At 36.6% G+C, this 23,193-nt stretch overlaps 1 protein-coding gene across 5 annotated transcripts in view; it reads right to left on the bottom strand.

Annotated features, from left to right (window-relative positions):
* The window catches only part of LOC126847239 (trithorax group protein osa-like), a 29,021-nt gene extending 6,574 nt beyond the window's left edge, over nucleotides 1-22,447 (bottom strand). For 4 of the 5 annotated variants that reach the window (XM_050587399.1, XM_050587401.1, XM_050587402.1 and 1 more), the window contains exons 1-6: nucleotides 20,677-22,447; nucleotides 11,041-11,229; nucleotides 10,005-10,274; nucleotides 1,012-1,492; nucleotides 780-913; nucleotides 101-547 (exon numbers count right to left, since the gene is read on the bottom strand). In XM_050587399.1, the coding sequence (XP_050443356.1) occupies nucleotides 101-547; nucleotides 780-913; nucleotides 1,012-1,492; nucleotides 10,005-10,274; nucleotides 11,041-11,229; nucleotides 20,677-21,465 (2,310 nt within the window). In that variant the 5' untranslated portion in view covers nucleotides 21,466-22,447. The remainder of the gene's footprint in view (nucleotides 1-100; nucleotides 548-779; nucleotides 914-1,011; nucleotides 1,493-10,004; nucleotides 10,275-11,040; nucleotides 11,230-20,676) is intronic. The other variant, XM_050587403.1, reaches the window with a different exon arrangement.
* Between the last annotated feature and the right edge of the window lie 746 nt (nucleotides 22,448-23,193).

Below are 23,193 nucleotides of genomic sequence, written 5' to 3'. Positions count from 1 at the left end.
TTTTTAATAACAATTTTATAAAGAAAAAACATTGTATGTATATTTATAAAAAAAAAGCATCCTTTAAAGTAATTAAAGCATTTTGTGTTTATGTGTTCACCTGTAAGTGCTGTTTGAGGTAGTGTGGATGAGGTGGTGTGTGCGGTCTGGGACCAGGTGAGACAGGCGGTGGCGGTCCAGAAGAAGGACTCTGTTGCATCGGATGCATTTGATGGGCATGTGGATGCATATGTGGTCCTGGGAGTGGGTGATGAGGATGGTGATGATGTAATGGTGATTGTGCAGGAGAAGGGTGTTGCATTGATGGAGGTTGGTGTGGATGTGATTGTTGTTGTTGTGGTGGTTGTTGTTGTTGTTGTTGCTGCTGTTGTTGTTGTTGTTGTTGTTGTTGTTGTAGTTGTTGTTGTTGCTGCAGTTGTTGTTGTTGTTGAGGGGAGGATGATGGAGGAGGTACTTTGGTTGGTGTAAGTGGCTGAACAGGACCGCTGTGGTGACTATTGTTTAATGGAGGTGGTGGTACTTGTGGCGGACAATTGCTAGGCCATCCCTGCAAAGCACATTTAATGTGTCACAAAGAGCGGTAAAGGTCAAAGGTTACGAGAAGCGAACAAGTCACACGACAAACTTATGAGACAATAACGTAACAATTAAAAAAAAAAAGTAAGCGTATTTTTTTTAAAACATCCAAATAATCAATGTATTAGTAGTAAATAAAAAATAAACGGTTCCTAAAATTGTTAACATCCAAAAGACGACCAATTTTACGAAATACTAGTTACCTGATAAGGCGGGAATTGATGTGGTGATCCATGGTGTATCGACATGGTTCTAGGAGAGTACTGTTGTTGCGGGCCGCTACTATTAGTTGGCGGGTAGCCTTGATAAGGTAAACCCGGTCTCGCACCATAATTACCTTAAAAAGAAAAACAGCAGGCGTCAAAATAATTCGAACATATATCTTCAAAAAAGCTGCGAGGAATTTGTTGATTTTCAACTATTGCGTGTACTTACCGGGAGGTTGTTGCGGATAAGATCCCATCAGCGGGGGCGGTTGTTGCGCCGGATATCCACCGTGCGAAGTGGCTGGAGGCGGAGGGCCATAAGGGCTGGGTGCGGGCATTTTGTACGGACCTCCCGGCGACGCCATATGAGGCGGCATGCTACCCTGGGATTGAGGGGAAGGCTGCTGTTGATACCCTTGTTGCGGGCCCATCGGCGAATGGCTCATCCTGTTGTTGTTGCCCTGCCCAGCTTGTCCCTGGTCCGACTGAGGCTGTTGTTGTGGCTGGCTACTCGGAGGCCTGGGTGGCATTGGAATGTTTTGTTGTTGCTGCTGCTGCTGCGTTTGTCCGCCCGACGCCGTAACAGCGGGCGACATGGACCGCGAACCCGTGGATCCCGTCGGCGACGGCGACGGCCGCAGTGGCGTGCCACCGTTGCCCGTGCCACCGCCACCACAATTGCTGTCGTTGCTGTTCTGACTCGTTAAATCCTAAAGCAGAAAAACAAAACAATACATTGACTGGGTTATCCATACCGATACACGACACGTACACGCACGATGTTACAATAAGCATACAGACAAACGCACAAACGGAATCAACAGGTCTTTTTTAGACGGTAAAAAGATGCAAAAGGATCAACGCGGAGGTCGGGGTGCGGAACGAGACAGACGGTGGCAAAGAGTGAGAGAGAAAGAGAGGTCAATAAAACATGTGCAGGTCTCGGGGAAGACCGTCTGGCCGAGAAAAAATACGATCGAAAGAGACGAAACGAGGAAGACGGACAGAGAGAGAAAGGGAGCGGAGAGAAACACACGGTTTGCGTGTACTCTGTATATACATACATAAAAGGTATTCATTCTATATTGCGGTAATTGGAAAAGATATGATAGGAGGGCAGAGGGTAATGGCGCGGGGGGGGGGGGAGGACAACAACACAAAGTTGTCGGATAGAAGCGGAGGGTTAGGACCTTTCCAACGGGACAGCAGCGAGGGAGAGGAGGAGCACGGTATTCTACAACCAACGCATATATATACATATATTGTACATATAAAACGCGTACACACGCACGGAAATACTCAAAGACGACAGATGATAAGGGCGACGGGACGAGGGGTAGGCGAAACAACGGCGGGTGAAGAAGCACGTGTGATGCCATTCATAACGTGTGGACGGACCGAATACCCGCACCAGTTATTTCACACCACCGCCACCACCATCATCATTGCCGCCAGTTTCCAATAAAATAAATCAAATGGGTTGTGCGTTACACGTCTTTGCGACGTGTAAACGGTCGAGTTCCTTTTTCTTTTTTTTTTCCTCGGCGGAATGGGGTCAAACGACGACCGTGACCTTTCCCAGTAAGAGAGAGAAACGGGGACATATCAATCACAAAACATACCGTGTGTGTGTATTTTATTTAGCAGTGAAAACAACAAAACGGTAAAGAAAGGGAAAGTAGTCGAAACCGTCGGATTGTGTCAAGACCGATAGTTTAAAAACGCCGGTTGACAACAATAGACGGCAATAATAATAATAATTTATAGATAATGCAGTTTACACAGACCCAATGTGCGCGGACCTACAATTATGTATATACCACATTACACGCACACAACAACAGCTATATTGTTATTATACAACATACAGGTAGTACGTCGAATCCGACGATAAACACCACCGCCGTTAACGGAAAGTACACGTTGTTGTTATATATATATATATATTCAATTCAATTAGAACAGCTGCTGTGGGACTGAATTTTTGCGTACACTCATTTTCATTGCTACTGTGAAAATATTATATCCAACTACCGAGAGAGCATTGTTATAAGAAGCCTCGACAAGAATAGATAGGTTTACTATTCAATTAGTAATTTTAGTGGTAAAACGGTCTATATGTATATCCTACACGAGTTTTAATAAACACAGCGAGTTAAAAGCAATACGTTATCACAGTCAAACGGACAGCACACTTACTGGTGTTCATAATAATTCACAGCCAACATTGAAAAAGATAATGTTATTATCAGGGATGAAATTGAACAAGTGGACTTTCCCGTTATAGTGTACCGATAAGCGCGTTTCAAACAATTTAAAACTAGGTTTTGTGTGTCAATCCAATTTTGGATCAAATCTGTGGGCAGAGAAGATGATGTGATATGATTTTATTACAATTTTCGAGTACAGGTCATTTTGCCAAGTCCGATTCAGTAATATTCAGTGTCGTTCATTGTAAAAATGAATTATCACCTTGCAATTTAATTTTTGAAATAACGAGCTTTTTGTCAATTAATGTGTAGGGAACACAATACAAGTATTCAATCAGAGTTTTCCATTTATTATTTTTTCTTGTATTTATTAGCAAAAATATGTGTAATTATAAATTTTGGAATTACACCATTATTACAACAATGAACGACCCAGCCCGTTCGACGACGGTCATTATGATAGCCCAAGTTATGGCCAACGGGATTGAAGTCGGTGTTTAGGAGTAAAACCAAAAATGATTTGAAATTACATACCACCACCACCATTGGAATCGGTCGTTATTTATTTAATTATTATTTGTTCGTCGAATTCAAACACACATGATGTTTATATAATAATTAATTATCGCACACCGATTAATGCGGACGGACAAAAACGACGGTAATGCTCCATATTATAATATTGCGTTTCTTATTGATCCGTCGCGCAGCCTGTGGGAGAGCACACTAGTCGAAGGTCGTATAATATACTAACCGGCGGAAAACAGAATATTTTGTTATTTTTTTTTTTTGTAAAAAAAAAAAGTAGCTCGATTGTTGTAACACGTGCGTTAGGCTTACGCCGCGCCGGTTGTATTTTCAAATTGTTTTGATCCATATTATAAAAAATAAAAAAAGTTTAATGGGCATATACAGCGGAGAGACGATCAGAGAGAGGTAGTGATGCGGGTTTAAATTAAACGTCAATCAATAAGCGCAGTCTGGTCGCCTTTATAGGACTTTTTTTTTGTGGTGAACAAATTATACTTAAAATTAGTCCGATACCGGTGAATGAAATAAAAAAAAAGCTCTTGACAAATATACTGCGCCTAAAAGAGGCTGTACTGATGTATAGTTGGTCGTGCGACTTTTTTACAATAAATTATACCTATTATATTATTATGTGCATGACGTATTTTTTTGATATTTCTTCACTATTTTCCCTCCAAATTGCATGTACAGTGTACACGTCATCATTCGTTAAAGATATTAAAATAAATAGAGATGAAGAATTGTGTTTTAACACAGTCGTCTTAATGCCGGGGAGAAAATTTAACAAATTTTGTACGATACCACGTAAATTTTGTAATTTAAATCCAACTAGAATTTCTCAGAAGGGAACCTTGTCGTCATTTTAAGTAAAAAAAAACAACTTAAAAGAAGGTATTAATGACTTTGTTGCCGCATCATTAATATTATTGATTTAATATCTATACCTTTTGTATAATAAAATAAGTTTGATAAAACACACGGAAATAACAAATTAGATGACATGAAAGCAGAATGGCAACCTAACTGCATCGTTTGGTGTACACCTAAACGATTGCATTGTCAAACGCTAAATGGCCTTTTGCTAATGAAATGTTGTAATCATCGCGGCGGCAGTACACGGTCAGTTTGTGAGCCGACGGACAGAGAGAGCGAGACGAGGAGGGGCGAAAAAGGGTTACGACGACGCCGCTCAAGAAATAACTTCACCCTTAAAACACAATGGGGGAAAGGGGTGGAGGGGACGCGGACGGTGAGGCAACCTGTCGGATAAAATGCTCGGAGAAGTGATTACGTGTACACGGACGCCGCCACCGCCTTTCTACGTATACCGGCGTCTCATCCGTCATGCGGACCCTCCCACCCCTCGGGAATGGCGTGCAGCGAATTATGTCCGGAAGGGGGGGGGGACACACACACGCACCGACCAAGTGTATACGGGAAAAAAATGTATACATATAAATGTGTAAATGCCTGTACAGATAAGCACGCATAATACAATATTCCGGTTATCATGCAGCGGCCGCCGGTTCGGGTCTACCGACGCCGAAATTACAATTTTACATGGATGGCGGCGGCGACGGTTACACGTCCAAATAATAACGCGCCCATCGCCCGGCAGTGTTGCCAACTCGGTCCGGCCGCTTACACGGCCACCGGGACGCGAGTAGGAGGGGATCGCGGAAAATCGAAATTTCAGTTGCCGGCGTTAGCGCGCGGCAACGTCGAGGCGTCATCGTCCCGGGCGACGGCGGCGGTAGATGCGAGGTGAAACGCGCGCGCTACCCGCCGAACAAAGTCCCCTTCTCTGCCGGGTACCCCACTACTGGGTAGTGGGTACCCGTCCACAGACTAAGCCGGTATCGCTGCCGCCGCCGCCGGGCCCCTTACCACCGCGGTTGCGCGCGGACGCAAAAACTCTCGGTGAGACCGACGGTCGGTGTAATAAACAACGCGAGTTCCGAGTAGCAGCACACCGAGTTAGTGGGGACAAGGGGAGGGAAGGCGAGGACTGGAACTTGAGTCGAGTGTGTACTGCTAACAAACGTTCGTGCGTTGGCCGTGTCGGAGCGGTGGGGCGGCCATTGGGGTAACGGCGCAAATAATGGATGCTCGGGACACGCCGGTCGGACTGCCGACCGAGCCGTACACATTCTACTGGCGTATTATATACGACGTATACGAAAAACGTATTGTATATATATATATATATGTATATGTTTGTAAGGGGAGACATGCCGTATAAACAACATTTGTATAAAATTGTGTGCGCGTCCGACCGATATTTTATTATATATTTAAAAAAATACGTATACACCGCCGCCCGCATTATTATGTTTATTATTATTCCTTAACGTACTGGCCCGTTGAAAACCGGATTCCTGCACAAAAATACCAGTTACTCATTTTTGTCTTTCGCCAATATAATAAATGAACGTGAACAATAAATAATAACTGTTTTATAACCCTCGTCCGACGGCTATTGTTGAAGTTAACCCCGTCGACCGTACGGATTAGTGACAAAACAGTCTTTTTTTCGTTAATTGGCAATTATTTCTACATATTTTACCGTGTACCTCTATAAGAATTCACTAGTAGCGCAAATTGCGGGCCTGGAAGTGCTAAAAGATCTTTAAAAAAATTACTAAGTGACAAAACGTGATCATAAAGCAATCGAAAAAACTCCCTTTTACAATTTCTTTTCAAACATATAAAAAGGTTTTTTAAAACTGTAATAACATGAATTATGGACTTTTCTATTTATTAAAATATTGGTTTGAACTTATATCAATAGATACCACACTAAACATAAAACTATAAACCATCTCTTACAAAGAGAGGCTTTATATCGTCGATCTAGACCAACGGGAGAAACGTTTCAACCAAAACACTTTTTTTTAATGAATTTTATAGAATTTGTGATGAAACGACATATTTTTAAAAGTATTGAAAAGTTATCTTACATCTTGAAAAACCGGAAAATCATTTTGTTTTTAATTTAATAAATAAAATACTCTGATCAAAAAACGGCCATATTATAATACAAATAATATAACCTGTGCCGAATTATTGATGTAGACAGTCTTTTAATAATCTTAAAAAAATGTATTTGAATTTTTCAAAATAGTGTGTACATTCAGATTATGTGTGTACTTAAATCGAATACCTAATAGCAAGTAATCTAATTAAAAAATTAACAAATATTTGTTTTTAATTCTATTATTTTAATACGAGTTTGGTGTTAGGGAAATATGATTTGTGAGGAGGAATTACTATTTTTCAGTTCAAACTGGTCGGCATAATTACTCAATGTAATAAAAAAAAATGTTCCATTGTCAGTAGAAAATGATCAATAAAAAATTACTGATCATGAAAGGCTCTGTTTTGAACCAATAAAATAACTAAGATGATGCATAAGAATTTTTCAACTGTTTGGAAAATGAGAATTTTTATCACAAAAAAAAAACGACTAAGTCAAACTTTAGATAAGGTCTCAATATTTATTTGGTATAACTATTGTACTCAAAATCAGTGTTTATTTAACAATGCTTCTAACAACCAAACTTGCCCCCCTCCCCTTATGTTATACCTGCATTTAAGTCAGATTACACGGTTGAGTCTGCATGATTGGTGAGATAAATATCAAAATCATCAATACTTCAAAAGTAATCATCGCGAGCGAAGTAAGAAAATTCGATGATTAAGTTCAACTTTGGTTACAAGGATGAATCCAAGGAAAAATTATTGAACATTTCATCAGCCACGAACTATTAAACTATTTGACACTAAACAAAAAAGTAAATCGCACCTACTCACTTTTCGGTTTTTGATTTCTTCGACATTTTGGGGGGAAAAAACAAGATACCTTTTTCGTTGTGAGTGTCGCGTAAAATCTTCAAATTTAATAATCTCGTTAGAATTTTACTATTAGTAATTTTTTACTATTAGACGATTAATAAGCCAAGTAATAACAAAATGCTATACAAGCATTATCGACTGTTATTATTAGACCGCAAGTTAATGAACGAGATACGGATTGGGCGACTTTGCCCCAGACGAGCAAGGTCACGCATTCGATAAAAAATAATAATTTCCAAATGGACAAATATTCTACACCGTGAACCTGTCGTAGCAGCACCTGTAACCATCAACAGTCTCATGATACGTTAATGGCTACGAGACTACATTATCCATGAACAATAATTATTCATACTGTTTATTGATTTAATAAAAAAAAAAAAAAAACCAAAACAATATAAAAATTACAGTCATACATTTTTAAGAGTTTCGTTTTTGGCTAACTAATTTTTTAACTGATTTAAAATCGTTTAAAAAAATTGAAATGGTGTTTAAGAGCAATGGACGATTTTAAAAGCAGCTTTCAATAATAATTGAGTAATTAATTTTAGCGTCTAGCTGCGTCGGATCACAACCAGAACTGATAACAACGGATTTTCCATTAGACCAATTTAATTTAAGCACACACACACTTTATTTTATACACACAGTCCGTGAAAAAACTTTTGAGATTGATTTTTACCTACTTGGTACAACTATTTTTACTTGGTAGACCGGTGCAATGACTTAGGGCCCATTTTTGTAGTATTTATTATGCATATGTGATAAAAATTATTAAAAAATTATTTTTTGTCGTTAAACAAAATTAATAGTCTTAAAACTTATATAAATATATATATATTATAATTTATCGAGGTATATAATACACCTTGTAATTTTAACTCCATGTAAATATTCTGTGTACTAATTTAACCTTAGGTAGGATACATGCAACTTTTTAGATTATTAAAGTAATTTTATTATGTAATATATTCAATTAAACCCGATATAGGGAATAGTCTTTCACCGTTCAATGGACAGAGATATATCTGAAGTACAATTTATAAAACTTTATCGATTGACGCAGTGCGTGGTAAGAATGAAAAAATATTTATCTGCGACCACTGTACTTTCGTAGTTCACAATAGCAACTTATCACAATATGATGACAATTTAATACAAATCTAAAATCTAAAACTTACACTCATTAGAGAAACTGTTTGGCACATTGGACCTAAAACCTCAACTGCACAGAAATAGTAAAAAGAGACAATTTGAAATTAAATTTAAAATATTAACATCAATTTTTCGCTACTATGTCTTTTGACAAAATTCAATACAAAAAAAAAACAGCAGTTTAAAAAAAGCCAGTACAGTGGGATCGGAGAAAATTGGAATGGGGGGAGGTCACACGTTTACAAGAATTATTATAACTGAAAGTGATAAAATTAGACTTAAAAAACGCTGCAATAGACGGTAGAAATACACATATAGATAAAAGTATTGTAATAACATTAATACGCTTAAAATTGTACTGTTATAAAATGTATTTCTTTTTTGGATTTAAAAAAAAAATAACTACACATTTTTTATATAACTTTATACGTTATAACCTCACTCTAGATTTACATCAGTCCAATTTTAAGAAATTAAGCTCTAACATTACACCTACAAAAGCGAAAAAAATGAAGTTTCTATCCTTTCTAGGAAAAAGGGTTATGTTTTTAAAGTATCTTAACAGTACATTTTCTGAACAAATTTAGAACTAATTCGACAATTTAAAAAAAAAATGCATGTAAAAAATGTATATATTAAGTTAAAAAATATGTACATTTTTGTGTTTTTTTAGATTTTGAAGGGGAAGGGATAAATTTTATAATTTTTGGCCCAATAAAGAACCTTTCAGGTATGATTTCTAATCTGAAAAGTTGCTACATGAAGAAATCGGGTCAGGTGTTTAGAAGATATCGTAGGTCCAAGTACAAAAAAAATCACATAAAAAAGAATAGAAATTTATAAACATTAAAAGAGCACATATCATCAAATAATGCTTTTTCACTTCTCATGTACGCATGGACATATGTGTCCATGTGTGTTAGCTAAACCAGAATTTCAAAATAACTTTTATATAAATATAATTATACAGTTTGACCTCTAAATTAATGTTTGTCAAGTATATATCATTAGTCAGACGAAGTAATTTAGAAAAAAAAAGTAAAAATAATTATTTTTAGAAACAACAATTTTAATTAAGAAGCTTTGGAATTTTGTTATGTTTTATATTAAATTGTTATGATTATTTCTCCTGCCCTTATTAATCAATGATAAACAACAAAAACCTACTACAATAGGTATATTAGTGCTCTTGAAATATTATAAAGATAGTTAAAAAGACTCGAATATAACAGCTCTGATGGTCAAGTATAAAAAAAAGCCCATATATTAATTTAAGTATATATACTTCAATTCAAGTCAGCATTGAATTTGCATGGCAAAACTTGTTTATAATATTAAATTAGTTTTAATAGAAAAAAATGGGTCAAAGTTACTTAGGATCCACACTCAGACACACTTGTCCTCCTATCGAGGGTATATCATTATTATAGCTGTCGATATGGTGAGGATTATAATCGGACGATGGACTTACTGGATGAACTTGCGGTGGTGATTGGTGAGGAGGTGGTGGTGGCTGCTGCTGCTGTTGCTGAGGGGGCTGCAACTGCTGCGGAGGGGGCGACGGGTGTTGTTGGGCATTTTGCGACTGAGGTACGGGCGGCGCGGCCGGCGGGCTGGCCGATGCCGCCGGGCCCGGACCGCCGACGTGTGGCTGCGGAGGAATCTGAGGTTGCTGCTGCTGCTGTTGTCGATCAGTGTGTGGTGCTTGCTGTTGCTGATTCGGGTAGCTGCCATAAGGTGTCTGTACGGAAGAGAAAATCGATAACGTCAAATGTTAGTACAAAATAGTAATTTAGCACGACTATATTATAATAATGAATTCATATCGTATTGTAGGACGGCGCGCAGAAAACGAGAGTGGGCACGACGGTGATCCCGAGGGTTTTTAGGATATTGGACAGCCGTCGCCAGTAAGAGAGAGGTGTATACATTACTATTATTATTATTATTATTTTGGGGCCGGCGAAAAACATTTCACGGGAGTCAAGGTCGTGATGGGTAACGACTACACACGAGGCGTTGCGGCAAGTAGAGGATCAGCTGTGCGAGTGATAATGCCACAACGCCGCCGCTACCCGCCTCCTATCCGTTTCACGATGGCCGGGCGGTGCGAACGCGACCATTACCATTCTATTTGAAGTCGGTCGGGCGACATAAAACTATAACGCACGGGTCAATGACGTTTGCTCGTAAACGGCGGTAGTTTTTATTTTTAAATAACCCGGAAGCGCTATTGATCTCCTCGGCAGCATTATTATTACAACGACAGCGATGATCAGCTACTATACTATATCCCGCGTGTTGCACATATCCCCGCTCGGCCGGTCGCGCTTTTTCATCCCCATTTAAACAAGCACACGTTCGCCGGATGATCACTTTTACTATTGCATAATCGATTTAGACTGCAATTATCTACGACTACCGCCAACAGATAACAACACGGTGTATCCGTGTCATCTCCCGGTAAAATTATTTGTTTTAACTAATAATATCCTTGTTTTAATTACCTGTTGTGGCTGCTGTTGTTGCTGCTGCTGCTGCTGAGGCGGCGGCGGTCCGGGGGGCCCCGGCGGATACTGATGATGCAGCGGCGGTACCCGATGATGCTGCTGGTATCCAGTGGGCGAAGACGGCGGTGGAGGATAATGCGCTGGATGGCCCGGCGACGGAGGTGGAGTCGGTCCTCTGGGGTTCGCCTGCGGACGAGACAGATTTTAAGCATGCGAGTAGTGAACAACAAATGGAGGTGTTTGTGGGGAAACTAGTGACCTTGTCGGGTAGTATAATAGATAGGGTATTAGAACAGTTGAAAAGTTTCAAGCGGTGCGTGTGTTAGAGGTTAGACATGTAGTAAAATGTAAATAGTAGTTTTGTTGTTTGTGCGTAATGCGCGCGGCCGCGGTGCGGGAAGATATCGACCGCCGGCGGAGGGCAAGGCAGGTCGGTCGGGGATAAACACTTAAGAAGGGTTGGTTGTAAAATGACGGCGAAACTTCAAAACCGTACGATTCCGGCCGGGATGATGATAATGACGTTATTTCATTCATGAATCACGACGGGCAGCGTAGTCGTCGTCGTCATGGCACTAGACGATGCGGAAAAGGTGACCCTAATGGGTCTAATGCGAAGCACAATAATTAATGACCTATTATCGCGACTGCGTGTTTATACTATATATATATATATATGTATGTGTGTGTTTGTGTATATACGTGTACGTAACTTGATTGTAACAAAAACAAGATGACCACGTGTTGTATACATACAATACAGAATACACTTGCACACACAATAATTGCTATACAACAATAATAACAATAATAATAATGATATTTTTTTCTTCCTCCTACGTGAACCGCCGCCAACGTTTTAATTGCATTCGTAGACCAACCCGACCCGATTGTGTGTGTGTCTGAGGTTTGTGTTTATCGTTATTGAATTACTGATAAAACGATTAAACAAGGAGCAAATATAAAATATTCAATAATAAAAGATGACAATTTCCAAAAACCTTAAATCCTCTCCAGTTGAACGAGATTTCACATATTGTGATGTTACTGTATCACTCGGGGGGATGCTCCACAGGTTATCGACGAACGTAAACTCGTCTTATGCTTAAGTGTGCTTCACCTTAGGCCTTAAAATGTCTGAACTCAATCTTCTTGTATATTAATTTTACTTATATATGAGATTCATGAGGTCTGACCACGAGGAGGTTGACCCCTATGTGTCAAAGTTGTGAAAAACATTGCAAATAGCGTTGTAGAGACGTAGGCTGAGGTCGTTTGGACAGTTAAAAACGTTTGGCTTTCGTATGGTACACGGTAAAGTAAACAAAATTAACATAAAATACATAAATAAAAATAAAATAAAATGTATCTATAGGACGTAATAGTGCAACGCGTGGGCTCGATGTAAATCCCGGCAACGTGACGCGTGTTTGATTCCAATAATACATATATATATTTTTATGTATGTATATATATATATATATACGTATATATTATTATATTATGCGTACCGATATAATATACGTGTGCGGTGTTGAGTAAGGGCATGGGCGGCGTGTATATAGTAATAATAATATAATGCATGCGTGCCGTTGCCGCCGCCACCGCCGCTCACCGTGCACACAATAAACAAACCCATTCTCTTGTAATCTGGGTTAATAAACCTCAGTGGCTCGCTCAGATATGCGGCACTCGAGATCAAAGAATGATAGATGTTTGTGTGTGTGTGTGTAACGTTTCCGCAAGCCGCAGGGAACGGAGAGAGCGACGAGTGCTACGCTTCTATTAACCGCTTGTGTGTGTGTGCTGTATTAGTCTTGTGTAATAATAATTGTCTGGCGGTGACGACGACGACGCTTTTAAACGACACTGAACAATGATAATGGCCACGGGTGGGTGCACAATGGGCGCCGGTCGCACTGGACTTCATCGCTGCAGTCAAGAAATTATATTCGGTAATTAATGTGACTATTTGGCCCGTTTGGACAGTCCCGCTAATGTTTTTTTCACGATAAAGTCAAAATGGCCATGTTTGTTACTCAAACGCTGACTTGAATTATTATTTCTATTTAAAATACATAAAATTAACATTGATAGGCACTGCCAATAGCAATAATTATAAATTGTATTATAAAACCTAACCAACATCATAATATCAAACTTGAGCAATTTCCTTTGGCAATCAATTTTTTTTTTAACAATCTTTAAATATGAATAATAATGATTTTGCGAGATAGAGATATGTAAGAATTACAGAAGAATATAAACTAATAAACGTTTATTACACGATTCTATAGTAAAAAAAAAAAAATCACCGTCACTATAACCAGTGTTTTATTTTAATATAATATACCTCCAGGCATGTCTAAAAAAAACAGTTCACATTTCAAATGACCAATGAATGCGTTAACGCAAGTGTTTTACAAAAAGATTATACGTTGTCAACTGCACAACACATAACACACACCATGTTGAAAAACTGCATTACGCACAAAAAAAATGCAAACTTGGCGTAATACTATGCTCAAACAGACCATTGAAAATCAATGCATTCGAGCCGAGCTAATTTTCAAATGGCATTTTAGCATATTATAATTCAAGCCGAAAAAAAATTACCATGTTTCATGTGTACCTACTGGGAATAAAATTATAGCAATGTTTTTAAGCGAATAATTTGCAAGCATTATATAATAATTATTATAAACAAAATTTCCATTTACGATAAACTAACGCGTTGACTGTACAAAGACTATATAGCCCACAAACACAATAAAAAATTACACCAGAAACTTAGAAATTCATTAACAACAAGCAAAATACATTTCAATGAAACCAAATGACAGCTAAAAATGTATTACGCGTTAATGACTTATATTAATATAAAAAAAAAGTTAAGCGTAGGTAAAAATAACAAAAATAGACGAATCAATAAAGTCATGATAATAATGTCATACCAATATACTATGAATCTAGGTATATATGCTACTATGTTTAAGTAAACACTAGTTTCTGCTTGAAAAAAAAACAACAACAAAATGGTGATAAATACACTTGTTGGCCCAAATCATAAAATATATGCATGTACACATCATATTATTATATTCAAATTTTTTTTAATCTGAATATTAAAACTAGTTTATTTTACAATAAAACAAGATTTTGTTTCAAGCTATCTAAAAAAATACTTAAACCGAATATGTTGTAAAATAAAACAGTCAAGTAGCATTGCAGAGTACTGTACTAGGTAAACCCATGTTTTTTTTAAGGTATCAGCAGAGTGAAAAGAAAAAATTAAGATACAGTCGTTGTTACAGGCATAGCAATTTTTTATTTATCTATGTGCAACTTATAATTGAAGGTTTTAAACAAATATCTCGACCCGTTAAATTCAATAAGGTATGGGTATAAGGTGCTTAAAAAAAAGATAAACAGTATGCTGTCATACACGCATAAATAAATGTTATTCACTTATATTATACCTACCTAGGTAATATACAAGCGCAAGATAACTGGTTTGTGCTCCGCAAAAAAAAATGGTTAAGGACAAACAATTCCAAGATCAATAAGTATTTAAGCGTGGAAAAATTAAAGTAAACTTTTTTGCAACTCTGCATTAATGAACTCCCATCTGTTTATAAAGATTCTCCATCGCTATCCATTATGCTCTCAATGGCCTATAGTGCTCTAATGGAATAAACGACTTCAACAACTTTAAAACAAAGTTTTCTTACTTCTTAGAAGAGCTACCTCGATTTCGTGTCATTCGCTAAAACGCAATACTTTTTTGTATCATTATAAAAAAACCAGAATCCAATAAAAGAATTGTGATTTTTTTTATCGTCAATATCTCAAGGGTTCAATTAATAATTGAAATTTTTTTTCCACTGTGTCTTAAATTTTAATATAGATGTGATCTCAATTTTCCACAAATTTGTATGTTTCAACCTCCCCCGCCCTAACTTATTATTTTTTAATTAACTTTTATAACTTAAATGATGACCGGTCGTTAACCAGTTTTGGCAAACTATTTTTGAAGTCATTGAAGTTTCAAGTCTAGGGCAGGAGGAAAGGTGGAGTGTAGTATTATGTTTATACGACACTCCATCTATCTATACTCCACCTTTTCTCCAGTCCTTTACTATCAAAAATTGTTGTTCAAAACTGGTTATCAACCGCTGTCATCATTTTTAGTAAAATATTTAAGTTAAAAAAGTTAATATAAAAACAATTAGTTTGGTAGGGGTTAAAAAACGCAAAAAATTGTGAGAAATCACATTGTTTAAAAACACTATGTAAAAGAAAAATTGTATTACTAATTAAACCCCGTGATTTCAAATGGCTCACGATAAAAAATTCGCCCTGTTACTTATATTATTCGCATTATTATTATTATTATTATTATGATAAAACCTAATCTATCTAACCAATCACCATCTTTTTTATTCTCAATACAAATAAAAAATTTACTATCATGATTGCCAAGAACGAGTGGCGGCAGTTTAAAAGTTTGAAAATAAATATTATGTCGACGACGGTGTCCAGTGGTCAGGTCCGAGTAAAGAGATGGGGAACGCGTAGAATTGACAAGAGGGCAAATAAATGAAGGAAAAAAATATAATTCTAGCGTGACGTTCTACGACGGTCTTCTTATAGGTACGAGGGGCCCCTCCGACGAATACACGGCTTTTCTTTGGGTCGACCGACGAAAACGGCTACGTTGCCATTTGTGCGACCGCAGTACCATTATATAACGTGGACGCGGCAACGGGACATGACTTGGCAACACAGCAGGGCTGTGGGCGTGGCGTCGGACGAGCGGTGCGTACACCGGGAATATATACATATACATACACTACACGCCGGTGTATATATATATATATAATAATAAAAATATATAATATAACATATATATACTCAAGCCAACACGCAGCTGCAGCGCGCGATAGGAGCACCGAAAGAAGTGAATGCTGCCGCTGCTGTTGTTGCTCGGTTCTCTGTTGGTTTTCTAACAAAGCCAGCACGCCGCGAGAAGTGGGTTCATCATCTATACACTCTACACGGCAACGAGCAAGGAATAACAATAATAATAATAAAATCGAGTAATAAAAAAAAAAAAAAAAAACATTGACGCCTTGAAGATAAGAAGCATAAGAAAAAAAAATTGTATCCTATACCTATGTCGATGACGACACACGACGGCGATAACAATACTAATAATATATAAAGTAATTTAGTATCGGGAACCCGTAAAAACACCACAATCGACGGGTTTCTAAAAGTAATTAACATTTGGAAACTATGCGAAACCGTTTACGGCAGTGTAACAATATAAATTGGTAACCGAATGAAAAAACATAACGGCGGCTATAACGCGTTATATAATCATAATTATTATTAATACCATTAAGACAGTGGGAAGACAAATTAAAAAAGCACGACTTCTGTGCTGATTATCAGACGATAAACGAGTTAGAAAATAAATATTTTGGTGCATTCCATTCCATTGATTCGGATAATGAATGAATCAATTACCATCGACGGTCGGTTGGTCCTCTCTCTCTCTCTCTCTCTCTTTTACACAATTGTCTCGTCTTTAAGGCGACGATGGTCATGATCCAACGCCGTGTAATTACCATGCCAAATTATTGCTATTATTAAAGTACTCGGTTAGGGTAAATAGTCAAATATAATAATATTTAATTCCGAAATAAACATATTATGGAAAACTGATAGAGAAAAACAGTTTTTTAACGAATAATTAAAAAATTATATACCTCTCACATAAAATCCATTTGAAGAAGGGGATAATGCAAATTGTTTTACCTAAAAAAAAAAAAAACAAAGAAGTCATAGCAACAAGCATCATAAGACTCCTATAATTTGCATTATAAAATTGAAAATTAGACATTTATTTATTGTAGAGAACTTATTAAATAATCATAATCTGTAATAAAATGTATTTTACGAAGGTCTTTTTTGCTAATGGCCATTACTTGGAAAACTATATAATTCGAAAAATTCCAGAATAATATATAGGAAATAATACTAAAGATCTCTACTAAATCTAACCAAAGAAAAAACATCCTTTGTCATTGAATTTAATTGTACACTCCGGGAGTATGTTAAAAAATAATAATAAGGTGTGTAAAATTTAGTTAAAAATCAAAACACCAAATACTAAAGCACAAAAAGACAAAGTATAGAAAACATACAGTACTAGAAATGTACTAGTACCAAAATATTATAATGTTAAATCTGGTCCTACAAAAACTAGCGATAGGAATATGAATACATTGAATTTAGCCTTTTAAAAGGTTTAATAAATACTTTTATCTAAATAGTCAAAATAATTCCAAATTTGTAAGCAATACTCTTTAGACATAGTACTATCCATAAACGTCAACGAACCAAACAAATTTTACTTTTAGCTATAACAATTCATATATAAACATTATACATTACTCGCCCCAATATGCTAACCTACTGTACTGGCTATTTATTTATTAAATATATTCAAGAGTAATAAAATATATAGAATTTTTTTTTTTTTTTAAATAAAATATGTATAAATATCTTATTTAAGATTACGTACAAATCATTCACAACATTATTGACCAATAAATAGTAGCAGACGTAGCCTAATTTTAACATACTTTCAAATAATTTTTTATAATTTGTTTACTAGTAAATATTACCTTAAGTGATCGATATTACTTTAGAAATTAGGCTTTTACAATTTATATTTATAAAAAATATATATATAAGCAGTACATGGAAATGTCAATCAACTTCTTTTTACACGTAGATTTACAAGGAGGACGTATCTCCAATTACAATGTTCAAGGTTCATGTTTGCCAAAGTTGTTCAGGTTGGCTTAGTTAAAAATGCAATAAATTATGTAAATAAAACTCACTATTTTATAGTGTCAAAAATTAATATTTTGTCAAAATAATTTGTGTTGATAAATACATTTTTAGAAATGTGTATTGAGCTGACAAACTTGCACAAACATGTGGGAAAAATGAAAAAGTACTATGTTTGATATGTGACAGACAAACATTTTGAGCATATGGATAATAAAAGAGGACAGATATTCAAGTGACTCACTGTCAACAGTTCGATACTCATTCAGGTGGTTCTGTTTACAGGCGGAAATAAGTCTAGCAAAAAGAAGCCACCATTCCCCTCTCTAAGGCAACGGCCTGACGATCCGTTCCAATAACCAATTCGTTAAGAAACTATCTCATAATGGCTTGTATTGGACCTTTAAAACACTTTAAGCTACGAGGTGATCGAATTGATAATAGCTTAAGTATTTTTATTGTAATTTAGTCTTATGAATTGGTACATGAGTATTGAAGTATAAGTACCAAAAAGTGTACAAATTCTGGACCCTGCTATAACATCCTGTCCAACCTTTTCGATTTTTTTTGAATATCTAGAAAAACTTAAGGAACACTGGTTATATATAGTAAAGAAATAAAATATTTAAATAAACCATTAACCACAAAAATAATACTCTACAGCGTGTACGTATTTTTGGCAGCAATGTTACCATCATCAGCGCATACAATAGGCTGAGAACTTACATTTTTTATGGGACAATAAGACTATAAAACTTTATAATATAATAATTAAACTAAATTTATTTTACCATTTTATTGAAGTGATAAAAATAAATTGATGACTTCAATTAAACATTAATATAATAATAAATTATACTTTGCCCCTTAATAAATAGCAGCGCCTTTATTAAAACTTGATTCATGTGTATCGAATTATTATTAGTAAATTTTCATCAAACGTGATGTTTGATTTTTTAAGTTTAGTTTTTCAACAAATTAAATTTTAAGTGTGATAAAGTATATTATATGTTATGATTATAATCTATTATAACGATAAACTTCTTTTAATTACTAATAAATCATTTGCTCAACTTAATTAGTTTTTATTATGTCTGTATTTATCGTATTATTATGTTTAATTATCATTAAACAAGCTAACAAAATTGTGAATTCCAAAACCATAAAATCAGAAACTATAAGAGTTGAATTGATATAGTTTATTATTATAATTTTAAATGTTACTAACATTAAAAAAACGGTAACCACTCATTACCGCCTAATTGAGGCGGTATAGGAAATTGTTACAGTGTATATTTAGTATACAAGAATTCTATATGGTTGTCTGACTATCACAAACTTTCTACAGTATTCATTTTTGTAAATCTTGTTATCACACTACAAATTATGAGTGGATAGCGTTCTCCATACATGTAAATCAAAACAGTCTGATAAAATGTTGTTTTAATTTTTTTATGATTAAAATTTTACACATTTATGTACGTAGCATAGAAATTGTGTAAGACATTCACTATATTTAAAAACATTTAAACATACATAGAAGTACTCAAAATAGTGGCAACTAATGCCCTGAAAACTATGATTAAAATTCTGTTATCATAATTATAATCATATTAACTAATGTATTTTTACCAATTATTTTTAATAGGTTGTTATATCCAATATTGCAAAATTCACACCATAGTGACTCAATTAATTTACCATTAATTATTGTTCCTTGTTTTTAATTAATATTCTTGTAAAATGCAATATATTGTATTCATCCTAACTTAAAAAAAACATTGTGCACTTTTAACAGGTAATATATTTTAGTCGTCTTAGAAGACATTCTGTAAGGAAAATTTATTTACGCGATAATCTTACAATTATATTTAGTAACTAAATCTATTAAATAAGAAAAGGTTTCTAATTGGATAAATATGTAAATCCAGTAGAAGAGACTGACATTCATACAACCCAAAATATTTAATAGAGAAAAAGATAAATACAAAAAATGAAGATAGTAAATTATGTAATGCATCATCAATTACAAAATGATTAAAGTTCCATAAATTTTTGTTTTAAGATTAAGACATTGATCCAGCATTTATATCTAACGAGAATAAATTCACCTGATAACATTTTATACAAAATACTGGAATTATTGCTGTAATTACTTAGCTTTGTGCTTAATAAAAAAACATATTGGATAGTGAAATTTATTTATTATTTTGAATCATGGAAAATATGTATTATTGGATATTAATACTATTTTGTATTATACCTAGTTATTAATAAATAGACCTAAAATCTGAACCTCGAAACAAAATAAAAATAACTACCTTCAATAACAATATGGTTTTATCTAGTTATAAGGAATATTTATCCAAAGATTTAAAGACTTTCCGTTCCTAGGCAAACAACATTTGTCGTCCAATCACTATATATTACAATTCATACTTTTTAATTGTGAAATAAGCATAAACATTGAGGCACCTTAAGCAACTGCCATAAATTCTGCTCATAAATCTGCTGCTGGTTCAACAAACAAGTTATCAATAAGCAGCACTGGGTAGGACCCATTTGTCTTTTTAGCGAAAAGGACAAAATACTTGAAACAGCCATATGAATATCATACATCCATTATGGCTGTTTTAGTTTTTTGTATTATACATACATTTTGGGTTTAAAAACAGATAAAGAGAATACTAATTTGGTCACTAGTTATTTAAAAATGATTTAGAATATATTATATTGTAATTACAAAATGGAAGAGAAAAATCGACTTACCCCTGGAGCGACATTTCTATAGGGCATGCCATGTTGAGTAGGGTAAGGTGGCATGTTGTGGCGCGGAGGAGGCGGCCAGTTCTGATTATAATGTTGCTGATTTTGTACCGGCGGTGGTGGTTGGCCATCGGGTTTTTGGTACTCACTACTATAGTTATTTTGATACCTCGTTGCCGGATTAGACGACTGCAGCAATTGATTGAGCGTGGGTGTGGGTCCAGTAGGCTGCGATATACTCTGACCGGACATGTGGTATCGCTGCTGCGGAAACATTGCACCTGGTGGTCCCGGCACACGCATCATGGGTTTTGAGTATGCGTGCCTGAACTGGTTGAAGCTATTGGGCTCAGAATTGCTGTTGGTATGGTGCTGTTCGTTGAGTGGTGGATGGTGTCCAAAACTGTTGCGGAACCCGCCCGGAGACGGCGGCGGATAACCGTCTTTGTCGGGCGGCGCCTGTTCGAAATTATTCACCTTTGGCGATTCACCGTCGCCGGTCGGCTGATCAACGCCGTGCTCGGGTCGACCGTACTGTGGCCCGCCGTTGCCTGGACCGGGTCCGCTTCCGCCACCTCCGCCGGCCATGCCGTCGTAGTTGTGGTGGTTGACGGACGCCTGATGCTGTTGTTGCTGCTTGCCGCTTTTGGGCGACTCGGGAGCCTGAAGGCTCATGGGGGTCCTGCGTTCGTGGCTGCCATTTTGGAAGCCGGGCACGTCCAGCGGCGGCCTTTCTTGGTCGCGATTGTTCACGTCGCCGCTCGGTTGGTTTTCCGCGTGTGCAGCAGCCATGTTAGAAGGTACAGGCAGCAGAACGTTTGCCAACACCCCGCCGCCGCCACCCGTCAACGCCAGCGTACATAATATAACTCGAGTCGGCCACTACGTTATGCCCGCGCCGTTCGCGCTCGGCGAACCGAATATCGAACACAATCGCGTCGCGTACATCACATACGATAACAAGACAACGCAGAATAAAATATGCACAAAAATATGATTTAAAAAAAAAACGAAATTTCCTATATTATAACAACAAAAAATATTTTACGCGCGCGGGTATATTATACTATATTTGTATCAACCAGAAACCGTACGCTTATGTGTGTGGTGTACGTCGTATCGGTTGCACTATATCGACCGTAATAATATTTCGTATCCGGTGGTGCACTGGAATAACAGCGTGTCGTCGGCGGTGTCCGCAACGCCGGCGTCCAACATGGCCAAAGAAAAAAAAAAGAAAATAATACTCGACGACGACGGTGGTTTACACGCGCGCAAGTGTGGCGGCCACTCGATAACACACATGCACACACACACTCACACACACACCGTAAACGTTTGCCCGTGTAAAGACGAACGAACGGCCAAAAACGAGGTTAGGACGGCAAAAGGTTACGACGCACCTATTTGGGACGAACGGCGAATATACACCGGAATCGGCACGACGACAATAATAATAATAACAATTTATATATTATTATTGTAATTAATTTTCCGTAGTACAAACGACGGCGACGACGATGAAAAATCTCACGTATACATGCACACTGTCGCGCACTCACACTCGCACGCACGCACTCACAATCGCACACACACGCCGACGAAAAATAATAACAACACTATATAGAAAAATCATACGTGCCCGTATGTATGTTGGAATATTTAATAATAACAAATAACGCGAGATACCCTTTTTTTTTTTCCAATAAATTTCGGTTGAATATAATATACGCCGCGCACACTCACCGATTATCTCTCCCGTTCGCGCGACCGAAGACACACACAGCACAGAAAAATGTACGGCAACGCCGACAGTGTGACCGGAACGTCGAGCGCGGGGCGACCGCGTCATGCGGCAACACTGCAACGCAACGCCGCGTACGGACGCCGAGACATTTTTTTTTATTATTTAAAAAAACCGGCATGAAAAAAAAAATGCCGTGTGTCATAAGTCTTACGTGTCAATGGTTGGATTTAATTTAAATTCGGTTAAATGGTTAATACAATTTTTTTTCGTCCAAATCTTTTCGTTTGCCCTACAATTTCTGGCTGTCCCTTTGCAATAATATATTGTTTATAGTATATAAACAACAAAAAGACATCGCAAGGCGGCGGACGAATGCAGAACGCCATCTGGCCGTCGATTTCCTCGTTAAAATTAACGGACGAACGTTTAAAATTTTCGTTTTGATTATTATCGGTTTCCGGTGATTGGTAATTGAAGGTCAATCAGCTGATGTCTCAAAGACCGAAACATTACTTTTGAAAGAGAACCTTGTCTAAATTCTCGATTTTCCGAATTTATGAATTTTGTTTATTGAAATTGTTAAATTTTACCTAATACACCAAATAATTAACTATTATCAATTGTAATGAATGCATATATAACATGATAAAATCCACTTTGACCCGATTAAAAATAACATGTAGTACATTGGCGTATACTGCAGATAGAAATCGTATACTATATTACTTTTACAATGGTACAATTGAATATTATTCGGCTAAATGGGTCCCCTA

The sequence above is a fragment of the Adelges cooleyi genome, unplaced genomic scaffold, assembly GCF_023614345.1.
Source record: "Adelges cooleyi isolate 19-005CV unplaced genomic scaffold, UGA_ACOO_1.1 ACOO_flye_CR_arks_rails_tigmint_CR_PRNA_9, whole genome shotgun sequence".
In the NCBI taxonomy this organism is placed as follows: Eukaryota; Metazoa; Arthropoda; class Insecta; order Hemiptera; family Adelgidae; genus Adelges; species Adelges cooleyi.
This window is presented reverse-complemented; position numbering and strand designations above follow the sequence as displayed.